The sequence below is a fragment of the Zea mays genome, chromosome 1 (assembly GCF_902167145.1).
Source record: "Zea mays cultivar B73 chromosome 1, Zm-B73-REFERENCE-NAM-5.0, whole genome shotgun sequence".
Lineage (NCBI taxonomy): Eukaryota > Viridiplantae > Streptophyta > Magnoliopsida > Poales > Poaceae > Zea > Zea mays.
Window position 1 is genome coordinate 91890003 of NC_050096.1, and position 10236 is coordinate 91900238.

A 10236-nucleotide genomic window follows, 5' to 3' on the forward strand; every position below is an offset into this window, starting at 1 on the left:
AGAAGAGCGAATGTACGGTGTCCTATGGCGGTGGCGGCGTGGAGACACGGTTGGTGGGAAGGACAGCCGCCTGGCTGGCTACCTCACATCTTCTAAGCCCGAGGGTGTGGCAGAGCTCTGAGCTCAGTTAACCAAAGTTTTGGATTCGGAGACCGTGGACGCGTGTCGCGACACCGACTGAGGCCGCACCCATGAAACACGAGAAGCACCCAAATGTGTCTTCTTTCAATAAAAGAGATCCATTGGAATTGTAAATGACAGTTGACTAATGTTGCGTATCTTTTCAGTTTCTTCTGCCACGGTTTACTATGTTTCTTCTATGTTATGTAATGATGACATGGATCATCATAGTATCAGATATCATTCATAGCAGGGTTTAGCTTGATAAGGGAAATAAATATTTATAAAATATCTTCGATTAATTCGTTCCCTCGATTATACTCTCTTTATGTGGCCAATGGATTTCATTCACTGCTAAGCTTAGCAGCGAATGAGCGTCCAGTAAGACTCGCACCAATTTCTGGCCCGTTTGTTTCGTTGGAATTGAATTTCATTTTAATAATTATAATTTAGACAAAACTAATTAAGTTCATATATTTATATATGTAATATATTTCTATATTATCCAAAATCATACGAGAGAGATAGTTATATACTACAATTATGTCATAGCGAAACAATTAGAAGAGTGCGCTATAAGTTGTACATCGGAAAAATAGCATGTAAATCTATAGAATCAATTTTCATCTCTCACCCCATGAATTTGAGATAGACTTATAGGATAATTTTGGAAAGTGGTGGAATATCACATTCTAAAAAAATAGTCTATTCCATTAGTATGATTCCAATTCCTTAAAATGAAAGTGAACAAACGGGACATTATGGTTATTTACACATAAGTACTAACTGACAAGAGCAACTCCAAAAGAAGATTCAAACTTACCCCAAAAATATATTAGGGGAAAAAACTAATTTTGCTGGTTCCAACGGCACCTATATCCACCTCCGAAAAATTTCGCATCCCTCATCGGCGACCTTCGCTCCCGCATATTTTCGCGTGAGCATTCCTCCCCAATCCGTCAGTGCTCCCACGTTTTTTTTCTCACGTGCGCAATTGTCGTGGTCGAGGCGGCAAGCGGCAACGGTGGCCTGGAGAGGAGGTGGTGGCGTTCGAGGATTCGACAAGCACGACGGTCGACCGGAGAGGAGGCGGTGGTGGCCGGTGTGATGCTTCCCGCAAGGGATACTGCTGTTCTCATCGTGACTGTACGTTACAGGATGTGGAGGATCCTACATGGCATTTAGCCGACGATGAAGCTCTGGATTCTGACAGAGGAGGAGCGTTCCAAGATACAAATTTTTTTGGGTCTAAAACCTCGAGTGAAGAAGTTGGATGTCAGATTCACTTTTGCTTCTTGTAGCATGTTAGATTGATTTGTAGGACTAATTATTAAATTAATAATGACGGTGACTGCAAATTTTCTTGCCAATCGTTGTCTTATAGCTAAATGGCAACATGGACATTACAGATAATCAGTTGCTGCATCATTCAATCATTGCACACTGGCTCTTCAAAATAATTTTAGAACACAGTCGCTTGAATAATGTGTGAGTCTATCTCTAATTTTGTCATTCTGCAAGTCTAAATTTGTGAGTCTATAAGACTGAAATGCATAAAAGATGATGTTGAAGAATTTTTATGTTTAGCTTACTGAACCTGATCCTGATGTTGTTTGTCAACTGATGTCTCAAATTAGTTGTAAGAATAATTGAACAAGAGCAGCTAACGTGATTCATTAGTATTTTTCAATTGTTTGCCAGATGAATAACGAAGCACTTTTAGGTACCAATCTTAGATAGGAAGGCACTTCATTGTTCACTCATTCTGTAGGTCTTTTACCGAAAGAAATAAATATGTATGTTGAATTTGTACTTATCTTGTACACATTATGTTTTTGACATACTAAATTTGGCATATTTCAAGGGAACTGTGTTGTTGTATTCATATACTATTTCTAGTGTGTGGTGTATTCGTATACTCCATTTATCCTAATGCATGAGCGTAGGTGTCCTACAACCAGGTTGTGGGAAAATACTAACAGGACTGATGCAAATATGGACTACTACATGCTCTGGGCTTTTTTAGCTGGTCCACTTTTCATTTTAGTTTTCTATTTGGGGAACTGCTGGAGTAAAATCTTAGCCTGCCGCTAATAAGTTTTTGTTTGCCGCTAATAATCAGTTTTGGGGGAAAAATTTTTAGTATCCTTTTGGAGATGCTCTAAGTAGCTCAATGCCTCAATCAGAGACCTTTCGCTTTCGACTTGGCTTTCGTGTGGCAACGTCATTCGACAAGCCCATCCACAATACATCCCATCCTTCACCATCACAGACCCAGAGCCAATCAATAAAAATCTGGGTCAGTTTAAAAATCCGACACCTTTCCTCACTAAAACATGCTTGATCGTACCCGAGTTTTGTTTTTTATCACTTGTCGATCCGAACGAGCGAAGCCCGAGAAACTGCACCTAAAACCATCAGCCGGTGTTCTGCTTCTTGGTGCCCAGTTTGTCTCCGGATTAGCCGTCAAACCCGTCTCTGAACTCTGCTGCCATGTACTACCTTCTAACGACGCATGAAGTCGCTGGTCTTCGCGGACGCCTTTGGCACGCCTGGTTGAACTGAATTGTGACCCGTCGTTTACGTGTCGAAGAACGCCTTTGGAGTCTGGCCAGGAGACGACGAGGTCAGCCGATGGCCAACCGGGGCGCCATCGTCTGACCCGCTTCCCCTATCCGCACCGCAGCCTTTTAGTTTCGTCTCGTGCGGCGAGCACAAAATTCTTTGCCGCCTCCGCGACAACTAGGCCGGCCTGCAACGGGAATAACCGCCCGCCCCGCGCATAGCCTAACGGGGCAGCTTGCTTGGCTCTGATGCTGCCATGTCGCGCGCGCCTCGTATCGTATCGGTGCTGTTCCTGTTGCTTGGCCCCCTCCCCGTCTCCTTGGTCCACGTGACCGCCGACGGGCCCGTGACGGCGACGGTTCACCGGCAGGACGGCACCGCGTGGCGCTCGTTCAAGCAGCTGCTGGACGCGCGGCGAGGCAGCCACGTTGAGGGCCTCGGCGAGCTCAAGCGCTACCTGGCGAGGTTCGGGTACATGCCTGGGGCGGGGGCGGAGCACGAGCCGACGACGGACGCGTTCGACGCGCACATGGAGGCCGCCGTACGGCGGTACCAGTCCATGCTTAGCCTGCCGGTCACGGGGCAGCTCGACTCCACCACGCTGGACCGGATCATGGCCCCGCGCTGCGGCGTCGGCGACGGCGGCCACGCTGTGCCGGTATCCCTCTCGGGGTCGGCGGCGGCGAGCCCGGACGGCGCCGTCAGCCGGTTCACGTTCTTCAAGGGTGAGCCGCGGTGGACGCAGCCGGACCCGCTCGTGCTCACGTACGCCATCTCGCCGACCGCCACCGTCGACTACCTGCCTGCCGGGACCGTGCGCGCGGTGTTCCGGCGCGCGTTCGCGCGGTGGGCGCGGGTCATCCCCGTGGGCTTCGTCGAGACCGAAGACTACGAGGCGGCCGACATCAGGGTGGGCTTCTACGTGGGCAGCCACGGTGATGGGATCCCCTTCGACGGACCGCTCGGCGTGCTCGGCCATGCCTTCTCCCCGAAGAACGGGCGCCTCCACCTCGACGCCGCAGAGAGGTGGGCGGTTGACATGGACACGGAAACGGTGCACTCGGCCGTCGACTTGGAGTCCGTGGCCACGCACGAGATTGGGCACGTCCTCGGGCTGGGGCACTCGTCGTCACCCAAGGCGGTCATGTACCCGAGCCTCAGCCCGCGGGAAAAGAAGGCGGAGCTCACCGTCGACGACATCGAAGGCGTCCAGTGGCTGTATGGGTCCAACCCGGGATTCAGCCTCAGCTCGCTTTACCAGCAGGACTCCTCCATGGCGTCGGGAGGGAGCAGTTGGCTTCCTGCCTCGGCTAGATTAGTTTGTGCAGTTCTGGTCATGCTAGTGACGCACTTGTAGATAGACATGTCTATAATACACAAAAAGGATAAGAACAGAAACAGAATGAAAAAACACAATGATCCTGCTACAGGAGAGAATCTCTTGTGGGATTTTATCTTTGTTTTTGCACACAAATTGTGTGAGACTTGTGCCTCTCCTTTTATAGTTTGGTATTTGGACAGTAAAATTATTACATACATGGCCCATGTAACTGTACATAATCTTATCAGTCAAAAGTGTACATAATCTTATCAGTCAAAAGTGTGGACAAAGTGTTATCTACACAAGATATGTTTACTGGCTGCTACCTAGTCAAATATGAAATGGTGAGATGCAGTCATGCGGGCCCAGCTTCCTCTGCTTTCGAGGATTTATGTGCGACAGTCATTGACATCCCGAACATCTTCTTGATAGTCTTTGTGAAGCATGTCATGTGTTCATCAGAAGAGGCGTTGATGAACTCGTGGATGTGATCTCTCAAATCTGAGACAAATGATGTGCCGGGCACATTTTTTCGGCATGAAGGCAAATCACGTTTTGAACCATGTTGATGTGATCCTTGAGGTTCGGTGGTCATGAGATACTGCAAACAAATGTAAGTCATACCATGAGAAAATCAGCATTCCATCGAGACCAATTTATAAGGCAAGCACACGCATCAAGATTCAATCTTTACAAATTTTAAATAGTAATTTGGCTGGCATTTTTTTAACCGTTATAGTATAAATTAGATATGTTTGGATTTCTAATCCAATGAAGTATCCAATAACCGTAAGTTAAGTTTATGGGGAAAAAATGACGAACAGTGTGAAAGGCTCCAATACGAGTGGGGACTGGTAAGGCCTTGTTCGGTTGTGGGGACTGGTAAGGCCTTATTCGGTTATTCCTATGACACATGGGTTGGATGGGATTGAAAAATTTTAGTAATTTTAACTCGCTATGGATTTAAACCCAACCAATCCCCTCCAATCCATATGGATTGTGACGAAAATGAACAGGCCATAAATGAATAAACGAAGGCAAGCCTTGCCCACAAATATAAACTGTTTCAGACCCGACTCAATGAGAAAGATTTCACCATTGCACTAGACCTGCCCTTCAACCACGCGTTCATATTATAAACAATATATTTTAAAGAAAAGAATGTCCAAATGGTAACCTGGTAGATCATGCCATGTCAAACTAAGCCTTATAAACTAGTTTGGAGAGTAACCAAGAGAAACTGACAGAAAAAAATGCCAAACGTGTAGCAATTCTGTGCTCCTGAAGGAAACAACATTTACTTTACACAGCTAAGTGACTCATTTAATGAAAATAAGTTTCTCACTGTGATTTGACAGGACCACAATATAATCATACAAGTAAGAACATCATTTAGGTACTGTATCTTAACAATTAGAATATTTCCCATGTTAGGATAAGCAAAACAGCATACTTCAATCAACCATCATGAGTAGAAATATGAAAGCTACAATGCTGAATAGAAACACACAATTATTTGAACCAATCAACTCATGGTTCATAAGTCTGATGTGGACATCAGATGGAAAGTCTGAACAAGATACTTTCTACAGAATCCATGATAATCTGTAACAAAAAAACAGCATGAAGAGCACAGCTAAGCTGTGGACCACAAATTTAAATATTCAGTATTGATCCAGGATGCGCCATCATATAATTGTTTCTCTAGAAATGTTAATTCCACATCCACTCAACAATGGTAGCTTAAAGAATTTCTGGAAGCAATTGAATGACAGTGCTAAGAAGAAAAATATCAGATGAGGTGGAAACATACTGCTAGCATCAAAAGATGTTGTGTTTCTCCTTGGTGCGTAAAAACAGTGCAAGAGACTAGTGCATAAAAGGATTGCAAAGCAGCATGGTCCTCATTATTTGTCAACGAACATGGCACAGCATAATGCTCAGAGTACTATATTGAATTTAGGATTTAGGATATCAAAGCAACAGCCACAAGAATAACTAGTGATAAGAAAAGAATGGCCAGTTTACTAGTATCCCTTAACTGGCAAGAGACTCTTCTGTAAACATATTTACAGATAGAAAGCTAGAAGTACAAGCAAAGCATGCAACATGAAAGCAGTGTCCGCAACAACCTGAAGGAAAAATTTAGGCAATTGACCAATTAGCTCATTATACAAGATGTAGTCGCAAAAACCACATCTAGGTGAATAAGTTGCACAGCTGAAAATATGCGACCAGCTAAGAAGTCAACATGCTACCTCAAGATAAAACATAGAGACATTACAATGGAACATCAAAACGAATAGTCAGTTTGCACCAGATCCAAAAGAACACTATAGAATCCATGCAGCATCTCTTTTTTGTGATGAAAAATTCTTGCCTTTTGATGTCAAAACTAAACTATTGGTTCATACCACACTGTGAGTTAAGTGTCAGAAAAGGAACCAGTGGGCAAAGTATTTCCTTCGATTGGCACAACAACACGAGTTGATGTAGGTGGGCTTACTGACCATCCACACAGGGAGTGCCACCAAAGAGGCTGCGGTGTGTGGTTGGCTAATTAGCCACCAAGTCCAAAAACAGACTTAATCATAACCTTCTATGTTTTTCAGCAGAATATATCGGCCATAGACATCGTTATTGAAATATGCGATTGGATAAGAAGTCAGCATGCTACCTCAACATAAAACATAGAGACATTACAATGGAACATCAAAGCGAATAGTCGGTTTGCACCAGATCAAAACAACAATATATAATCCATACAGCATCGCTTTTTTTAACGATGAAAATTTCTGCCTTTTGATGTCAAAACTAAACTATTGGTTATTACCGAGTTGTGAGTTAAAGTGTCAGAAAAGGAACCACTAGGCAAAGTATTTCCTTCGATTGGCACAACAACACGAGTTGATGTAGGTGGGCTTACTGACCATCCACACAGGGAGTGCTGCCATTGAGGCTGCGGTGTGTGGTTGGCTAATTAGCCACCAAGTCGAGATACAGACTTAACCATAACCTTCTACGTTTTTTCAGCAGAATATGTCGGCCATGGACATCGGTATTGAACTGAAGTTAAAAGTGGCCCGCCATTACAAATCCAACAAGCAACAGATCTAGAAACTTCGATAATCAAATATATCATAGCAAGATGTTTACCACGAAAATAGGAGGGGGAAGGGGATTACCCAGACGAAATCCACCGGTGAAGTTTTTTTCTTCAATAGGAACTGCTACGGTAGCCAAGGACGGGGTGGCAACAGACAGCTCCGGAGCTGGGAGCGGCGGCTAGGGTTTTAAAGTTGGCCTAGCGAATTAGGGTTCCTTCGATGTTACTCGAACACTTCATGCATCGCTCTCGTAGGCCGAGCCGAGCTACTACTTCAATATATTGTGCTTTTGGTCCGCTAACTCGAACGTCCAGGATTTGAAGGCCCAAATGTGCGCACTAGTGCTTCAGCACCTGGTCCAATAAGGTCAAACGATGGGCTGGCCATCATCATCTAGCCCGCGTGTGATTCATTCGCGATTGGGGCATTGGGCTAGAGAGCTCCTATCAATTTGTATTGTCCTCTCCAGGATAAACAATTTGTATCGGGGTCTGCACCGTGTGTACATCTAAGTCATCTATAGTTATGAGTGCATATTGCAAAAGAAAAAGTTTTATAATTCATTTGTGATCATGGCTATACATAAATTTTGTTATTTTAATCTAGCTATTTCACCACTACATTATAACTATCAGTAACATGCATACTTTTATATACAATATGATTTTAATAATATCATGTCAATTGCTTCATTTAAATGCTAAGACTATCACAATAAATTACAAACTTATACAAATCTTAGGGAAATATCACAAACGAATAGTCATTAATATATAACCATTACATCCCATTAATAATGTCCACAAGTCACCATACGCTACATGTCTTTTATCTCATGTAAGCATCGTATTTCTATGCAACTGACTTACAATCAACTTTTTAAGCACTTCTATTTCCTGTCACGGAGAATCCTCAAATTGACAACTAACTTGTTTTCTCTATAGCATTTCCCGTGACCCCTACACGAAAATAGTATGAAAGCATGTTTTTAAACAAAGAAACAACAAACAAAAGATTTCATGAATACAACTAACTTGACCTACCAATGATTGGCCACGTTGGATTTTGAGAAAAAATGATTTGCATGGACCAGCTCCAATAAATGATAAGCACCTATGACCTGACAGAAGCAATAGAGCATTAGCAGATACAATGTGACTATCAGAAGCTAGTAAATAGAAACACAACATGAATCCTGTCAAAAAAAAAGAACCAAATCACTAGAGATATAAAACTCATAATATGTCAACACCAAAATAGGTGTGCGCCAATGACAAAAAATAATAAGCTCATAAATATATGTAGAACGCAAGAAGAAATGGTCTATTTCATCGACTGTGCCAAGTAGGTAAGGTCTACATAGCCATGAACACTTCAAAGCAAGACAATATATACATTCTACATAGCCATGAACACTTCAAAGCAAGACAATATATACATTCATTGTACAGCATAAAACCCAGAGATATAGCACTACAACTCCATGTCTCCATATATATATATATATATATATACATATATATATATATATATATATATTAACAAGTACATTAGCATGTTCTTTGGAAATATGTAGAAAGTTTTCTTTCATGAACCGTGGATCAGATTGCACCAAAAATTAATATTGGTTTCCCAAAAGAACAAAAATGTGTGATAATGCAAACAAAACTACATAAAGTTCACCATTTAAATCCATGTTGGGACCAAAAATCTAACAATTTGCTAACCTAGCATCTATGCATTGTCTATGAATTATATGCAGATTGCATGCAAATAATATGGTGGACACTCCCCACAAAAAATACCACTGTTAGGTTTGAGTGGTGTCTCATGGCTCACATGATGGATAACGACCACTGTTAGGTGAGAAGTGGAGAGAGGAACAGACGTTAGGTTGGTTTCGCATGGTTTAAAGGAGTAGAGATATATCATTAAAAAGATTAATAGTTACACTAATGAAGCTGTCGGTGTTTTGGGTCCGACCGCACACCCGGGGTTGCCCCTCAAGGTGTTTTTAGGAGTAGGACGGTGTCGATGACTGTAGCAAAATGGTTCGTGTCAATTGCACGAGGGACGGTGGACAAGGTTTACAGGATCGGGCCGCTTAGAGATGCGTAACACCCTACGTCCTGGTGAGTATGCTGAGTGAATGAGGTTACAAGAGAACTCTCTGAATTGAGAATGCAGAGAGTCGAAGTGGATAGCTAAGTAATAGGGTCGATCGATCTGAAGGGGTGCCCCCTAGGCCTTATATACTCGACCGTGGGGCAATACACGTGGATATGATAACAATATGTAGCTAAAAGATAGTGAACTGTTTGAGTTTATCTCTCAGTAGTTCTGCCGACCTATCCTCGCATGGCTCCGTTGTATGGGGGCTCTAGCGCGGGAAAGTCGGATCTCTGTTGTGGTCGCTCGCTCGACGTTGTGGGCCGTCCGGGTTTGCACCAATCCGGCCCCATGTCGATCTGCTTTGCTGGTTGTCCCTCCCCAGGCCCACGAAAGAATGACCTTACGATTTATTGGGCCCTTGGGCCTTTCGTGAGGTCTTTTACTCTTTTAGTGGACCCGGGGGATATCTATCCCCCACAAGCCCCCGATCTTTGGGTTAATTTAGAAGTAATTAGCCCAAAGATCCCAGGTCCAGCTTGCAGGCGATTTGAAGAAAACGACTTCTTACTGTCTCCTCCTGCTTTGATCACTCGTAAACCGAAGCTTTGTTTCGTGTTTGTGCCTTAGAGGTCGGCATTTCGTTTTGTAGGACCCTGAACTTCATTGGGTGCACCGGAGGTGCACCCAATGGGTGTAGCCCCCGAGCTTCGAGTAGATTTTAGAAGATAATCTACTCGAAGGTCTTCACCAGAAATTATTACCGTTTTTGCTCCTGCGTTTTGGTTGAAGGCCAGCCTTGTCTTTAACCTTGTCCCATGCCTTAGAAGTCGGCACTATCTTGGTTTGGAATGGTGATCCATGGGGTGCACCGAAGGTGCACCCAATGGGTGTAGCCCCCGACCTTCAAGTGGATTTTTGAGGACAATCCATTCGAAGGTCTTCCTTTTGTGTCTTTTTGCTGAAGATTATCCTTCCTGCTTGTAGAAATCGGCATGACGCCATCTGCATTAT

At 43.6% G+C, this 10236-nt stretch overlaps 2 protein-coding genes across 4 annotated transcripts; one reads left to right on the top strand and one right to left on the bottom strand.

Annotated features, from left to right (window-relative positions):
- Positions 1-2287: 2287 nt before the first annotated feature.
- LOC103637649 (metalloendoproteinase 1-MMP) lies at positions 2288-4306 on the top strand. Its single transcript, XM_008660099.4, has one exon. The coding sequence runs from the start codon at positions 2942-2944 to the stop codon at positions 4040-4042; it is 1101 nt and encodes a 366-aa protein (XP_008658321.1). The 5' UTR covers positions 2288-2941; the 3' UTR covers positions 4043-4306.
- On the bottom strand, positions 4089-7365 carry LOC100275326 (uncharacterized). 3 transcript variants are annotated; one of them, XM_020548795.3, is made up of 2 exons: positions 7192-7365; positions 4089-6138 (listed from the first exon to the last, which is right to left on the bottom strand). In XM_020548795.3, the coding sequence occupies exon 2, from the start codon at positions 4626-4628 to the stop codon at positions 4362-4364; it is 267 nt and encodes an 88-aa protein (XP_020404384.1). In that variant the 5' UTR covers positions 4629-6138; positions 7192-7365; the 3' UTR covers positions 4089-4361. The 3 variants fall into 3 exon arrangements, with proteins under 3 accessions (XP_020404384.1, XP_020404387.1, NP_001314773.1); XM_020548798.3 differs by having other exon boundaries at positions 4089-4607; positions 7163-7365; NM_001327844.1 differs by having other exon boundaries at positions 4151-4607.
- Positions 7366-10236: the final 2871 nt, after the last annotated feature.